Source organism: Rhipicephalus microplus, chromosome X, assembly GCF_043290135.1.
Source record: "Rhipicephalus microplus isolate Deutch F79 chromosome X, USDA_Rmic, whole genome shotgun sequence".
NCBI classification, from domain to species: domain Eukaryota; kingdom Metazoa; phylum Arthropoda; class Arachnida; order Ixodida; family Ixodidae; genus Rhipicephalus; species Rhipicephalus microplus.
Genome location: NC_134710.1, coordinates 493016279 through 493032734, shown reverse-complemented (window position 1 = coordinate 493032734; position 16456 = coordinate 493016279). Strand labels below are relative to the sequence as shown.

At 44.0% G+C, this 16456-nt stretch overlaps 1 protein-coding gene across 5 annotated transcripts in view; it reads right to left on the bottom strand.

Moving 5' to 3' along the window:
• Positions 1–16456, bottom strand: part of LOC119161647 (low choriolytic enzyme) — a 1178895-nt gene that overhangs the window by 155199 nt on the left and 1007240 nt on the right. For 4 of the 5 annotated variants that reach the window (XR_012887764.1, XM_075880927.1, XM_075880930.1 and 1 more), the window contains one exon: positions 7969–8083. Coding sequence is in view for 4 of the 5 variants with exons in the window: in XM_075880927.1 (XP_075737042.1) it covers positions 7969–8083 (115 nt within the window). In the remaining variant the exon portion in view is untranslated. Of the gene's footprint in view, positions 1–4347; positions 4583–7968; positions 8084–16456 lie in introns of those variants that run through there. The other variant, XM_075880929.1, reaches the window with a different exon arrangement.

The following is a 16456-nucleotide window of genomic DNA, read 5'->3' as shown; positions in this document are numbered from 1 at the left end:
ACTGCAGTGCTCTGGGGTTATTTGTGTGCTGCATAGTGTGTTGTGCAGGCTTGGCATCTCCTTGTTGTTGTCTCCTAAATTTGGTGTGCGTGATATTGTTTCCAGATCACTGTACCCTTTCACGATACTGCAATTTGTGGTTTACGTTTTCTTACCAACAACAGTGTTTCCAGCAGGCGTGCTTTCTCTAAGTTGGTGTCTACTGTGTTTGTTGTGAGTGATCGTCCTTCTGTATTAGTGTGGCATTTCATCGCGGTGCAATTCGATGTTTATATTTGCTTGCGCATGGTGTGTTCTGCAGGCCTGGTGTTTGCTGTGTGCGCCGTGAATGATAGGCTTGGCAGTCACAGAATAACGCACTTCTTTACGATTGCCTAATTTTGGCCGAAGTTTTCTTACATGCAGTTATTAGGAAGACATGAAATTCTTTCATGACGATGCAAGTTCCCAACAAAGCTGTAAGAGCAGAGCTCGTGAAATAGCTGCTCTATGGCATTTTCATCAGTCACAGACCCAACCAGATACTTGAGTACTGCAAACAGATGTTGTCAAGGCAGTTTCGAATTAGAACGGGCACCTTTTTTTTGTACGAAAGCTCAGAACGTCTATACATTTATTGCGACTTCGACCGTCCTCCTAAAATTCCTGCGATCGACCCGCCTCGTCGAATGTTTGTGATTCTCTAGTGTGTGTGAGTTTTCGCTTCCTCCCACTCTCTTTTTTTCTCTCATTCTGTTTTCCTTACTTTTCTGTCTCCCTTCTCAAGTGCAGGGTAGCAAGCCAGATACTTGCTTTCCGGTTAACCTCCCTGCTTTTCTTCATACCATATCTCTCTCGCTCTTTCGACCGTGATTTTACTTTATTACTATATCCAGTTACTGATTTTCCTGCTATCATCTTTTTCTTAAATCATTGCATTGCTTTTTATGTTCCCCAGGAGTACAGGCTCTGTGAAAATGCTGTTTTTCTAGCTCCATGGTTCCTATTGGTTCCACTTCCATAATTCTTGCCAATCGTAGGGTTTGTAGTGGCTGTTGCCTTGCATCAAGCAAGCATGTAGGTCCCGTTTTAGTAGATCTGTTTCTTGTGTGTTTAATCTAAAAGCACTCTTTGAAACGTAATTGTGGTGATGCATCACAATGGAGGTACAGTTTGATTTAACTAATGCTTGCTCACTTTAAACTGTAATGGTTCCCATGATATTTTTACAACCACGCAGTAAAAATAAAACATACAGGTAATTTATTGTTCAAGTCTACATGCTTACATGTTAAGATGAAGCCTGCCTTCAGCAGGCTTTTTGTAGCCTGGAAATTTGGGGTTCTAAAAGGCTTGCTCTTGCACATATCTTTCTCACATATGAATTCACTGTGTTTAGTGTATCTAGCTACAGACGTAAGAAGGCGACGCAAAGGTTTTTACCATGTGATTGTGTTCTTGTGTGCCTTTTTTTGCCAATGCAGTCACTCTGTGTGAAGAACGTATGGTGCTGAGGTATAGAGGTTTAGTCAGGTGGCTCATGGTGGTGTTTTTTGTCTCCTGCACTACAGAAATCCTGTATTGTCAAACAAATAAATAAATAAATAAATAAATAAATAGAGTGCAGCTGTATAACGAAATCAGATTCATAGAAGGATTAGTGTCTGAAAAGCCTAGGCTGAACTTTTGTCTGTATTGTTCATGCTTCTATTTCTTACTCAACCACGCTAACCAGCCACTGTCAGCCAATAATTAAATGAGTGCACGAAGTTGAAAAAGTCATGTGTGTTATTAGATGTTTCAACAATTATGTTCTCCGTGTTGTCTCTACGTTCGCTGTTAAACATGGGTTTGATGTCTATATACAATGTTGATGCAATGTGATTATTTGATTGCTGTTACCCCATTAATACCATCACGTTAGGACAACGTGATAACTTGATTGTTGTTGCCTCGTTAAAAACAACACGTTTGGACAACTTCATTATTTAAATATTGCTGCAACGTTAAAACACGGTGTTATGGCAACGTAATACTATAAACGTTGGTGCAATGTTATATTTTACCATCTAACGTTGCCTCACAATCGTTATAATCAAACCACGTTGACTCAACGTTCTGCGTTACCTGGGTGGAGATGGCATAGAATAACAAGTACTAGTATGAGTGCTGGCAGTCTTTCAGAGTGGTCTATGAGGTTTCTGCAGCGTTAAGAAACGATAAAGAATATTGTATGCCACTATTTTTCTTTTCGCCACTCCTTTGAGCTCTTTGTTTACGATTTTCTCGAATTTGTGGGTCATCTGTCAAACAGTTCGACAAGCTCGGCAAATGCTATTGTGAGTTTTAGCATTGTTTGCACTGTGGGACACTTCAAGAGACTGATTTTATTGAAATAGCAGCACTGTCGTGTACTTTGAATGAATTAGTGCATGGAAAATAATTTCTATATGTATTTTTTGATTTGTGTAATTCATACTGATTTGTTGTACCAATGTATATTTGAAATTTTAGGCTAAAAAATTTTGCTCCGCATGTCCTGAAACCTGCTCTAAATTTAAATTTTCCTTCTGGGAAAAAAGTTGGGATGCTCCTAAATAATGCTCCATATCCTAGCTTGGCTGTTACACCTATGCTAGCTGTAAGTGGTTACTCTTTAACCCTGCTTTTGCGTGTCCATTTTATGTTCTTTGATGTTGCATTGTTTCAGAGCGACATGTTATTATGGTATGCGTTTAATACATTACATCTTTACATCAACTGTTCTGCATAGTTGCTATGTAGTTACAGTGTCAAGCCATTGTGATTTTGCCTATTGTTTTCTTTCCTGTAATATTGTTTCTCCATTATTTGGAACGTCTGAACACACAAGGGTTATTGTGGAATGAAAATGCCATTTTAAGACTTTTTATTCATTATGTTCATTGCAATATGACTAGCCTTGCTTAATATGCATAAGGCACGCCACAACACATATAAACTCTGGCGTATCAATGTGGGTATTGCAGTGTGCTTTGATATACTATTTCAGTATGTTAGAAAAATAGAGGATCCTGCATTGCACTGTTCTTGGTGTTTGCATGCTTCACTGCACCGTTTTTGTGTGTGAAGTGAAGCAGTTTTGTGTGCAGTGAAATATTAGCTGAACCAGTTTCTTTGAGCGGTGACGTCCGCATAGGACGGTTCGGAGCGTGGAGATAAACGGCGAGCTGAAGGGTCGTGAATATGGTCATCCGGAAACCAGGTTGCGAATAGTGTCCACGGTCCTGACGGCGGTCGACATTAGGAAAGCTTGACCGGAAACGCCACCTGTTGCGGCAATGGCGGGAGATGTGCCCAACACGAGAGCAAGAAAAGCAGATGGGTCTATCATCGTGCGTGCACCACTCAGATGGATTTCGGTAGCGTGGTAGAAACCGAGGAGTTCAAACTGCCGCAGCGACAAGTGGAGTAGAGAGGTGGTCAGCGTTGTGGACGGAAGTGCTCATGGGCTGCGGCTTAAGTCTGGCGGGCTGGGGAACCTGGACGCCCAGGTTAGCAAACTCCTGACGTACGACGGCTTGAATAAACGAGACTGTTGCCCAGTTGTCTTGCGCAGGGGCTGACAGGAAGCGGGTGCCAAACTTCCAGCTCCTGGCGAACAATCCTTGCCATATTGGCAGGAGGCGCAAGTGAACGGGGCGCTGCAGAATCCTCGCAAGACGAAGTCGCAGCAGTGTTTGGTCATCTCGTGATGTGGTGGGTTATTCGCCTGCTTTTAGCTTGTTCAAACCATCGGCATTCAGATATGATGGAGTCGACAGTGGTGCAGTTCTTGCACATAAGTATGTTGAAAGCATCAACAGCAATGCTTTGCAACACGTTGCTGATCTTGTTCGCCTCAGACATGTTTTTGTCAGTCTTCTGGCACAGTGCCAGTACGTCTTGGATGTACGTGACGTACGACTCCATCGATGATTGAACACGCGACGCGAGTTCCTGCCTAGTTGCCATCTGATGAGCAACTGACCGACCGAACAAATTGCGAAGCTTTTGCTTGCATATGTCCCAGCTGGTTAATTCTACTTCATGCGTCTCATACCAGGCACGTGCCGTAACCCGTAGGTAGAATAGAGTATTTGCCCGCATAAGCGTTTCGTCCCACCTGTAGTGCTTGATGACGCGCTCGAATAATGCAAGCCATTTTTCGACGTCCGTGCTGTCCGCCCCGGAAAACGTCGATAAGATGGGGGGAATCACAGGTGATGAAGCCGGCACGGATGGCGAGGCCTAAGTGCTGGTTTCAGGCATCGCGGCTGGACAAAGCTGGCGTCCACTGCGGAGTTCCAGAGCCGGGTTGTGTGAAGACCCAACACCTCCACCAAAAGATGTTACGAGGAAGATTTATTCACCGATAGCTGGTCTTGCTAACTGCCTAACGAGTGCACAGTCATGCAGGCCAACGGGAGAAGCTCGAGAGTCCAAGCCACCACAACCACGTTGTCGTCTTCTTCATTTGGGTGCCAATTCAGCTGTGTCGGGGCGACAGTTCCATACACGTATCAATATATATATATATATATATATATATATATATATGTGCAATGCCCTTTTGCCCAGAAACCTGTTTTGTGAAAAAAAAGGTGGTACACTTTTTGATAGATTTGGCGTGAACATACAGACTATATGTGCCTAATATGCTGGACGTAGGGTCACAACCAAGCAATGAAATGCCACCGTAATAATGAATAGCTCATTTTACAAACAGAATTCGTATGTTTTCGAAAAAACAGGTAGGTAATTTGAAGAACTATTCGTCATGCTTTTTGCCAAAAGCACCAAAGTTGGATCATTTTAAAGAAAAAAATGATTTCAAAGGTTCCGCAGAAGTGTGCGTATCGATTTAGAAATATATACAAATGTTTCGCGCGTTTACCATTTTTTGCATGGTGCAGAGGTTTGCGTTTTATTATCTAGTGGTTGGCTGACACCACAGAACATGAGATATCTTTTTTTCATAAGGAATGCTCTTGCTGTGTATTTTGTGGTATCCGTTTAGTTTTTGCTGCTTTGCCAAACTTCTTTCTTAATTTTAGCATTCCATGTTGCACGACGTTAGGGTTCTTATAGACTGCACCTTGTAAGACATTTATGGATTGCATATAGTTTTAGTGTCCTCATTGTTTTGCACTTTTAGCGTTGAATACAGTTCTTATTGCTAAACTAGACAGAAATCAATCAGTTGAAGCCTTGCATCGTAAATTAATCTAAATAATGTTTTTTCGTGCATAGTCAACAGTTCTTCTCAGCGATTACGATTTTCTCGTTTGTTGCGAATTCTTTGGCAACATTCTGTTCTCCATTCCGACATATTGTGCATATAACGTGAGTTTGAGTGCTGTTGATTTCGTGTGATCTAGCATCTTGTTTGTGTTTAATTTTGAGAACTTTTGTTTTGTATCTTTGTTTTTAGTAATTCCGGCTCCCCTCCCCACGCTTATTCTTAAAGTAAGGACCACAGCGTTTGTGAATGAATTGAATAAAAGGGCTCAAGCGTTATGCTGAGTTTTATGTGTTAGAGCGCTGTAAGAGAAAAAGAAAATTACTCTGCATTTTTGCCCCCGGAATTCTTTCATGTAAACAATGCGTGACGTGACCAGCATAGATCAAGGGACATCATTGTCGGTAACAATTTGGCACGCACACAATGGATGGGAGAGCGGAAGGCTAGGAGACAAACAAGCGCGAGCTTTCACAATATCCAGAACGTGTAAGAACGTGTAAGAACCTAGCAGAGAATCAAAATATATTTGTGGAGCGTCTAACCAAGATTGCTTTCACAGGGAGTAACAAAATTCGTAAAATACTCCAAATGTGCCACTCAAAAGCTCTAGACAGCCGGAGTGAAAGAATAGCAAAAAAATATTCAGAAGGTGCCGCACAATAACTCCAGCCAGGGGGAGTATAAAAGGGGTTGTGCTGCACAAGCATATAGCTGCCACCTAAAACTTTTTTCCATTTGCAGTGCAGTATCGGCGAAATGAGCAAAACATCAGCAATAATATATCTAGTTGTGGTGAAAAAAACACGCATTATTATGACATGGCACACGCCAATCGAAAGTCGGAGACGGGGGTGTTTACTGTGGTCTGCATAAGCTCATAATACCCCGAAAACTATTTGCTAATCTAATGAACGCTCAAACCGACGTGTATAGCACAAGAACACAAGTTAAAAGTTTCGCCGGCTGTATTGCAAACCGCTTGCAATAGATATAGAAGCTTGGTAGAAAGCAAGCAGGGATATGGTGGCGTTGTAGTGCAGTGGCTATGGTACCTACTTTCGGTGCATGTGGTCACGACCTCCATTCCTGTGTCGTGCGCAGTTTTCATATTGATATCACACCATATAAATGTAATCATGTTCGTATCATTCTGCCTCTTGATGAATAATGCGACAAATTGTCTCTAAAGCACCCTAAAAGTGTCAAAAGTGTACTTTTTGTTCCGAAACGACTTCAGGGCTGAACACATGCCAGTCGTGGCGCGCAAGTGCAGGCCTGCGCTTATAAAATCTAACCTAAAATTACTTCTAGGAATGTTCACAACTATTGTGAAGGTCCCTTAAAATTTCGTCCTATCTTCTCAGACACGGTTACAGGGCCGGGTAACAAGGTGACTAGCAGCGGCCACATTTTGACCGACTTTCATGTCTGCAAGCGTGTATTCCAGCCAAGATTTGACGGAGAGAGAAGGTGCTTAAGAAGCGCAAACAATGAGCTGTATATTGTAGTTATCTGCTCATAATAACTTTTCACTTAGACTGTGGCTTCTAGGTGGTGTATTTTGAAGTTATAAGTGATTGAATCATGGTAACCAGGTATAGGCATACTGCAGAAAGAATAAAAAATTGGTGCATTTACAAAACTTCACGACTGATAAGCGATCTACGTGTTCTCGTAGCAGGGATCTTTAACTATATTTCCACTCAGTACACGTCTTTAACGCAAAAGTGCAAGGTTTGTCAGTCTTCTTCGTCGACAGGTTCTTCAGAATCAATGAAGACGACGCTTGGGGCTTGTCAGTGCATGGGCAGGGGGGTAAGATGAGGGGCACATGTCAATCCAGCCCCATGCACTGATATAAGGGGGGGGGAGGGGGCACAAAGTCAGCCTCATACCTTGAGGTTATAGCAAGAAGAGGCACTGCTAGGAACATACCCCCTGGAAGAAAAACCCTGCATACGCTTATGAATATGATAATTTTCCGCGCTAAACTCGACCACTGTTGCACCCTGATTGTGGACAGATGTGATCTCCCGAGGTTTGGTTGCTATACTGAATATTCGGTTTCATACGGCACAAATTGTGTGCGTGGTGATGACTAATAAAAAATGACATTTTGGAACCAGCACAAGCTTTCTCCGTTGGTCTCTGATGGCCACACTGAGTCCTCCTATGAGAATCTAAAATTGGGCTGCTTCTGTCAAAGCTAGACTGGACATGACGTTCCTCAGTTAGACTGACTGCTCGTGCCTACACAACTTCCCACAGTACCATCGTGCTGTACGCAATGTGTAGCAATTGTGGACTATTTTGCTTGATACGCCGCTGCGCCGCTTAATCGGGCTTGACCTGAGAGGGTTATGAATACACGCATCCTTAATTTCCCATTTCCATGGCTAACGACATACTACGCGATGCATGTTTTGAAGGCAACGTGTATAGCTTTACTTAGGCGTTTTCTCCCGTGTAACCTTAATGGAGCACTTCAGATTTATACAGATGTTTCCAGGTGTCTTTCATAGTGTAGTGGTCGCGTAATCGGAGAAAAGTTTTCGTATTTGGCACCAATTCACTGTTATTTATAAAAGTACAAATAAAAATAAGCATCTCATTAGCACCCGCCGCGCTGTCTCTATAAAGGAGCTCTACATTTGGTCTTTAGGCGACAAAAAATTTGTTCACCGGCTCACATGGCCCAGCGAAAAGATATAAAGCCATTCACTCACTGTCTGTACGCTATAGAGACGTAATTTTCCTGGTCGGTGTGTGTCTGAAACTTGATGCACGTTTTGGACTGGATGAGCTGCATGGCTTTTTCGATTACCTCCTTGGCCTTCTCCTCTGAAAAAAAAAGATAAATAGAAAACTTCAAAAGTTCCGATTGTTCGCGCGAATTGCAGTGCGAAAATGTGGTATATGATAGCGACATGAAACTTCTCCATTTTGAAGGCGTGCACCTTTTTCTCCCTGAGATACCTCTATTTATGACTCTAATATACTTCCATACGAAAAAATCACGTTCATTTCTAATCAATAAAACATTATTTTGTCATACCTAGGCATTCATTACTGATATACACTCTAAATCAGGTGCAAGATAACGAACGGCAAATCGGCGGCGCGCTCCTGCGTACTGACTAAAATCCTGTCTATAGGAAGCCCAGCAATAAAAAATACCCGTCACATACGCGCGGCATGGAAATCACGCATACAGACGGTAAGAGCAGGCGCAAGAAGGAAAAAAAAGAAAAAAATTGCCCGCAGCTTCCCTCGGGAGAACACTGAGGAGGATGCGGACCATATAATTGGTTAACGGGGTGTTAAAGTGCGACTTACTTGGGTCGATGGCTAAATTGGTTAACGTGGTTGTGAAATGGGGTGTTAAATTGCGACTTACTTGGGTCGATGGCTAAATTGGTTAACGTGGTTGTAGGAGGGGGTGTTAAATGAGTGAACACGTACACACGTATGCGAAAGGGCGGCGCTGGTCGAAGGGACGTCGATCATTGTGTTTGTGGATTCGTTGGAATTCATTTCACCGCGACTTTTGACGTCGACGCGCCGTACAAACCAACCGACGAGCGGCAACTGAGCGAGCGAACGCCGACCTTGAGTATATATACAGCACGACGGCGCATGCACTGTCAGCTGTTGAATGTTCTCGAAGCGCGACGCCACATGCGCGTCCACTGGAGAATCAGGAGAATTGTAGATGTCGAACGCGGTGTGTAGAGGAGGAAGGGTGCACAGATGGTGGAGGAGTGAAGCGCGCGCGGTGTGTAGAGGAGGAAGGGATGCACAGATGGTGGAAGAGTGGGCGACGGCCCGACGGCGCATGCGCGCGCGTCAGCTGTCGAATGTTCGAGAAGCGGTGCGGACGGCGCGGACGGCGCACTACAAGGCGCGAGTATAAGATGCTCCGCATCTAAAAAGAAGGGGAAAGCCGCCATCTCCGTCGCGCCAACCTCGCGTCAGGAGCCGGCATCAACTTACGCAGAACAGTTAAGCCACAAGGGTGAGGGCGGAAAAAAAGGCGAAAGAAACGCCCCCCCCCCCCCCACGCCAGCTGGGTGACCAGCGCCGGCGTGACGTTCATTGTCGCCTGCATGCCGTGACATTTCTGCGCCACCGTTTTGTCCCGCTGTTTTTTGTTTTTGATGGTCGTTTTTCTAAAACATCATCTGAGACGGAAACAATTTCCAGTGCTATGTGACACACTTTATTCAAAATATCATACATCTTTCTGCATTTGGGCATACACTGGGATGTGCAGAGCCATTGTTACTCTTTTCACTTCAATAAAACAGTACAAACAACTTTCCGTTGATCAGTTGTCGAGGTATGACACTGTGTCATGCACTAAATAAAAGAGTACTAGTGCATGCGTGACAGCTTTCTGAAATACTGGCCTATGTATGTTCATGCTCATGATCTACCAAACAAGTTGAACTGATGATTTTAGGAAAGCATGGCAAAAAAGAAACAAACCGAAGGCCGCGAGACAGAAAAATATCAAAATTGAAAATCTATTGGTCGATCTTTGATTAGTGGTTGCGTAATTTGATGGTGACATCAATTACAGAAGTCAGAAGTCAGGTGCAAAAGTCAGCAGGAGAGCCCCGCTGCGGTGGTCTAGTGGCTAAGGTAGTCGGCTGCTGACCCGGTCGCGGGTTCAAATCCCGGCTGCGGCGGCTGCATTTCCGATGAAGGCGGAAATGTTGTAAGCCCGTGTGCTCAGATTTGGGTGCACATTAAAGAACCCAGGTGGTCGAAATTACCAGAGCCCTCCACTGCGGCGTTTCTAATAATCATATAGTGGTTTTTGGACGTTAGACCCCACATATCAATCAATCAATCGAAGTAAGCAGGAGAGCGTATGTCACCGGCATTTGCTCACTCTTTTGAATATTAGCTACAGTTCTTATATTCCAGCATGAATTTGTAACAGTAAACCGTGACCAAGACAACCAGTGTACTGCTGTGGAGATAATGTACCAGCTACAAAAATCCCCATTTTCTAAACAGCAACTTCTAGCAGTAAAAATAAATATTTTGAGCTTCGTTCTGCACCATTTCTTCACCCCAACTGCATGCCGACGTTCGCGAAAGAGATGTGCTGAGGCATTATTTATTTGGAGGGAGACCGACCTGTCCGTCGCTAATTTGTGTACGTCATACTTGACCTTGGCGCGCGTTTCGACATTCACTTGAACAACGATGTGAAGCTGAATAAAGGTAAGAGTAGCCACTCCCCATAAATAAGATCAGTTAAAGACTGAAAATGAGGAAAACGCGCTCTGTATAGCGAAATATTGCGCATAAATTCTAATTGCAAAAATAAGTATTTGTTGAAATGCTAAAAAGGTGCTGCTGCTCCAGCGTGCTGGTCGCGGCAGTTGGCGCGTACTAAATGCAAATTTTATAGTAGACACGCTGAAATACCCATGCAACGTTTACGTGCGAAAGTGAATTGTCTTCAAAGAGCTGAGATTAGGCTACTGTCATTGACTCTCGTGTACCTCCCGACACAAATCAGCCAAATTTCTCACAGCACACGCACGTGCGAGAAACATACGCAGGTTTTGACAGCCGAACACAGCGTCCTCCGCGAATTTCGGTGTGCGTAACACCCACAGTTCACGGGAGAGCACTAAAACGACGCAAAAACAAATGTTAATTGTTCTTGCGGAACGGCGCACCATAAACCGAAGTCGGAGCCGAAAGTGCTCACCGTGGTTGTCTCGAATTCATGAAGGCCTACAAACTATTCGCTGATCAAATGTATGCACATGGCACAAGAACAGTTCGAGGTTCCGAAGACGGTTCGCAAAAACCCACTTGGTAGATATATACCCCGCAAAGAGCATAGAGTTTCTCAAAAGTAACTAGAGGGCACTCTGGCGCTGCGATCGTTCAGTGACCATGGGAATGATGGGTAGTACACACATTTGCCTAGTCTTCGTACTTGCGGGCAGCGAATCATACTTGCGGCTTCGTTTAATGCTGTGTTTCGGCTTTGTTTTGAAAGAAAGAGTAAACCCTTTTGAACTTCGTGAGTCAATTTGGAAAGTTTAAAAAAATAAAATGGTGAAGCGCAACCGTTGAACATTTGCTAATACATGTTTCTTAAGAAAACAGCTTCAAGCCACACGAACACACACGGAGCCAAAAGCAGGCATGAAGTACTAATATTAGACAAATGTGTGTACTACCCATCATTCCTATGCTCGCTGAAGTGCTGTGCGTTGCAGCTCCCATAGATACTAGCGCCAGAGTTCCCTCTAGTAAGTATTGTGGGAAACTCTATGGCAAAAAGACTCGCCGCCATGCGGTGGCGTTGCGGTCCAATGGGTAAGACATCTGCTTCATGTGCATGCGGTCCCGAGTTCGATTCTAGTGCTGTGCTTTGCAAGTTAATCTCGCAAATATAGGTAATTGTGATACTAATGGTTTTCTAATTACCGGTGGTCATACTATCCGCAGCGTTCTTGGCGATAAAGCGCTCTGGAAAGCGTAAAATCGTACTTTTTTCCGCCACCGCATCAAGGCCGGGCCGCCTACAGAAAGTCACGCCTAACAACAGGCCGTATATTGCGAGTAAAAATTTAACCTAAGATCCTGGCTACTGTTTGTCTCGGCTATTCCGAAGGCCACTTCAAATCGCGCCGGTTTCTCTGCAACACGGCTACGGAGCCGCGTAGAAGCGGCGATAATTTGACTCGATTTCCTGCCTGCGGGCGTGTAGACTATCCAGGATTTGCTTTAGAGTGTACCTATGGTCCTTCTGTTATCAACAGCTGTGCTTCCCAAAAGGGGCTAGTCTCGTGCACAGCGTGCTGTAAAACGATGTAACAATAAAGGTAGAAGTATTCCAGAATAAAAAAGCCATAATATGTCAGATCTGAAGCAAGTGAGAAGAGTTGAACGAAGCAAACAAAGAGCAAAATAAATGTGAGGTGTCTTGCTAATGAGTATACTGTAAACTAAAAGATCGAACAGGAAATAAGACGGGTTTTGAGTATTATTATTCTATCCCTCATAACAAATTTCATAGATTGAAAATGTACGCAGGCAGAATACACACAGATACACACAGCGCTGTCTTTCAGCTACAAATGCTTGTTTAAGTAGACAAGTTACTTTTGAATATTACACGCAAAAGCAGCTGAAACTATAAAAATGTGACAGAATGAAATGCAGACCCGCGACCCAAACGTATGTGGTTGTACACGAAATGAAAGCCCGTTGCAACCAGACTTAGGGAACGTTTGAAGAAATCTGATCTCTTTACTGAACAGTGCGAAGATGAAATGATAACGTACTTATCATTCATTTTACCACAGAAATGACGTGAGCCGACCACAAGAAATGTGGCCATGTTACGCAGTCATATTGGTACCCGCCACCACTGCCCCCAACGTTCATGTCGCTGGCATTCTGACGTATTTATAAGTTTCGCTTCCGTGAATAAACGTTCCTTGTTATCAGCCTTCTCGAAAGGTCGCAGCAGCGGCTAGTCTAATGTCTGTGTTACACTCCAACGTTTACGGTGTTTGTTTCATTGCGTCATGTCAAAACAACGCTTCGTGAAAGTGCGACTATGGACAGACAGTGACATCTTGGGTAGAAAAAGGTAAACAAGCGATGCACGTCGCGCGTTTTCCCATATCTTCGCCACGCTGTCACTCGCATTTAGGCAGGTGCAGGGCTCTCGCTCTGCACTTACAGTGCCGCGCAATGCATCGCTCAAACAAATCTCCTAGCTAGACAGCAACATAGAAAAGGGAATGTAACCAAACCAGAAAAGCCCATTCTTCATGTTTACGTTGTGAAAAACGCCCGCCTTGACGCGCAATAGATTTCGGAAGTCCGCAACATTACCTTTAGTGATAGGTTGAGGTAACCTTCCTTTTGTCATGCGTTAAATATACATAACCAACTGGTTTGTATGCAGTGCGAAAGGAAGGCACGAACGTGATCGATTGTTGTTTCGATGTGCATGCTGGCAGTAGCAGACGCGTACTGTCCTGAATGAACTTTCGCGGTGTGAAAACAACAAACAAGTATGACACGGCCATCGCACTAAAAAACCTGAAAGGGTTAGTCATGTCCTCCATACCAATGGAGCCTCATACACTCACTTAGCTGCGAGGCAGCTACACAGTACACTTTTTACACCTTCAGTGGTCTGAACTGGCCTTCGCCAGGGGACACCCCATGGGTATTTCCGGATACGTGCACTCTTCTGAAAGGGTGTTAGCTGAACACTCTAAATGAAGGGTGTCCAGCAAAATAAAACTTGGGGTGTTATAGTGTTCTTATACTTCAACACCCTTCTAATAGCGTGTTGTAAGCGTGCGTGCCACCTGCTATTTCGACTCTCACAGAACCTTCAATAGGTAGGCACGAGACACGCTATCAACAAATGCAAAGGGTAATAACAGAACAGGCTCACTGTTAAGTCCGCGTCACAAGAAAGGCTAAATGCTTATATATATAAGCAAACTTGCTGAAATGCAATGATATTACTCAAAGCCTTCTTTGTAAATTGTACTATAGAAATTTACACTGCCTTTTATAGTTATAAAATAAATACAAATATCTCCAGTGTTAAATAGCGTAATCATCCCGTGTCTATCTGTTGGAGGCTAACTGAGTCAAAACAGCAAGGGTGCTTGGTGTGTCTACGTGTGTGTAGACATACAAATATATTATATTGAATACAAGATTACCCGTAGCAGTGCACACGTCTCATGAAGGATGCCGACATTCACATGTTTCAGCAACTTTATTTGCAGTTAAACCTGGCATCGCGAAGCCATGCGAGTTCAGCCTCACCAAGTTCATTTCAAACTTTCTGATTATACGCAAAAAAGCAGAGCTACTCTGGTAGACATTGTTTCCACTTATTGACAAATCTTTTTTCACACCTCCTCAAAGTAGATATTTATTTGCGTAGGATAAATGGCAAGCACATGTACCATAACACAGGTTTTATCTCAACTGAAAACAAAGACATTCATTAGAATATTTCATACGTGTTATCTTTTAAACAACCGTTTAGAGCATTTTGCAGACAATATCCGAACAGGTAATGTGCATTTTTCAGTGGCTGAGGAAACATAATATTAACAGATCAGCCCTAACCCTATGAAGCTTCACCACATCATTAAAATTTTGCGTTTTATTTTTCAGCATCTATCTTGGCAATCGAGACTGCCTTCATTTCTCAAAAACACACTGTTCAAAACAAAAATTTAATAGGAGCCGACAGGTGGAAACACGTAGTGGGATAGTCAGGCTGAACAGTGGAAGTTCCTCAGATAGGCTGGCCGACGTTTTGATAGGAGGTCCTATCTTCGGCAAAGCCGCCCTGTCATTCTTGGCGTGTTAGTTTTAGGAGGGTTAGTAGAGACGTGATCTTCTGGTGGTGACACGTGTCCCTGTTGGCAATCGCCGTCTGAAAAAAAAACCTATAAAGCAGAGGAGTGCAGTGCTCGATTCATTTTAAGTTCAGTGGTAGGGATTCAAATGTTCTCGGAGGGTGAATAAAAAAAGAAAGAAAAAGAAAATTGACCTTATATCTGCATGTTACACTGCAAATGTCGTCGAAAGTCTTGCATCTGGAGAGAGTGAACAAAACTTTTATTTGAGGTTCGGCACAAGAAAATCGGTGAATGGTATTCTGGAGGCGCCGCGTTAGAGTGCCTAGAGCGTGCAGCAGAGACGAACGAGCGCATGAAGTCGCGTCGCACGTAAGACAAGAGCACTCGTCCTGCCACGGTGGTCTAGCGGCTAAGGTACTCGGCTGCTGACCCGCAGGTCGCGGGATCGTATTCCGGCTGCGGCGGCTGCATTCCCGATGGAGGCGGAAATTCTGTAGGCCCGTGTGCTCAGATTTGGACGCACGTTAAAGAACCCCAGGTGGTCGAAATTTCTGGAGCCCTCCACTACGGCGTCTCTCATAATCAAATGGTGGTTTTGGGACGTTCAACCCCACATATCACCCTAATCATCACATGAGTGCTATCTGGCAGTTATCTTGAAAAACGAAGTGTGCGGTTCTGAGAGGGTCGCGCGTGTTCGTCGCTGAGGTGATAAGGTGAAGACCTCAAGGCAATGGGTAGGTGCCACCACCGCATCGTCTTATCAAAGCGTTGGAAACACTTGACTTTTTGTGCAAGTGTTGCATGGTCAGCGCCGCGTGATATACGCTATGGTGCTTAGAATTACTTATGCCTTTTCTTGTAAAAAGACGCACATACAAAATATTGACGTGTTGTTATGGTGCCTCAGATATGCGCAATAATTGCTTTTTAATTGACAATCGCACAAGTATGAACGCTGAATCTTGAGCAATATTGGTGGATGCCGCGTTTGGGGTCAGCCGTTTGGGGTATCGTTTGGTTTCGTTTAGGGTACCATTAAGGGCCGACAAACACACAAATGAACAGACAGGCAGACTAAAGTTTTTGTGTCGAAGGTCTAAAGAAAAACTATCGTCTTTAAAGTGAGAAAAGACGCAAAGTAGGAATGGTGTGCTGCCAAGCGGTGGCCGCTAAAGACACAAAAAAAGGAGAGTTTGAAAGTTCGAAGCCGGCAGATAGTCCCCGCATCCGACCACCACAAATGGTTGCCGACGGTAGCGGCTTACGCCTGTTCTTGAACATCTATGAATGGGACGTATAATAAGAATGCGGTTACAAAAAGGGGGTAGAGAGGAGCAGGCGGCGTACTTTTAAATGGCAAGATGTCGATTGTAAGCGATTCCGAATGGGTTCGGAAGAGCACGTATTTAACGGGAAAGGCCATTGGCGAAAAATTGGGGGACCCCTAAGCTTCGCCTTTAAGAGCTGAACGCGATAGCGAAATCCGGCTCCTAGTGCGCCACAACATGTCTTTAAAGACAAACAGACGAACATGCTTGTCTTCAAAGACAGACATGTCTTTAAAGTTAGCATTACAAATTTCACGTGCCACGTGTTGCCACGCGTTGCCATGCGCTACACATTCATGCAAAACTTAACGCGAAGACTAGGCCAGCATCCGTCTACATTCGCAAGGTCACATAGAGCTTCACCTGCACTTATAATAACAAAATGTACTGCCTTGAGTGTGCCACCCGCAGAAGACAATGTATAGGCGAAACTAGGCAGCTAATTAGCGTAAGACTGAACTGTCATCGTGCAGACACAAAGAAATTTACCAAAAGCA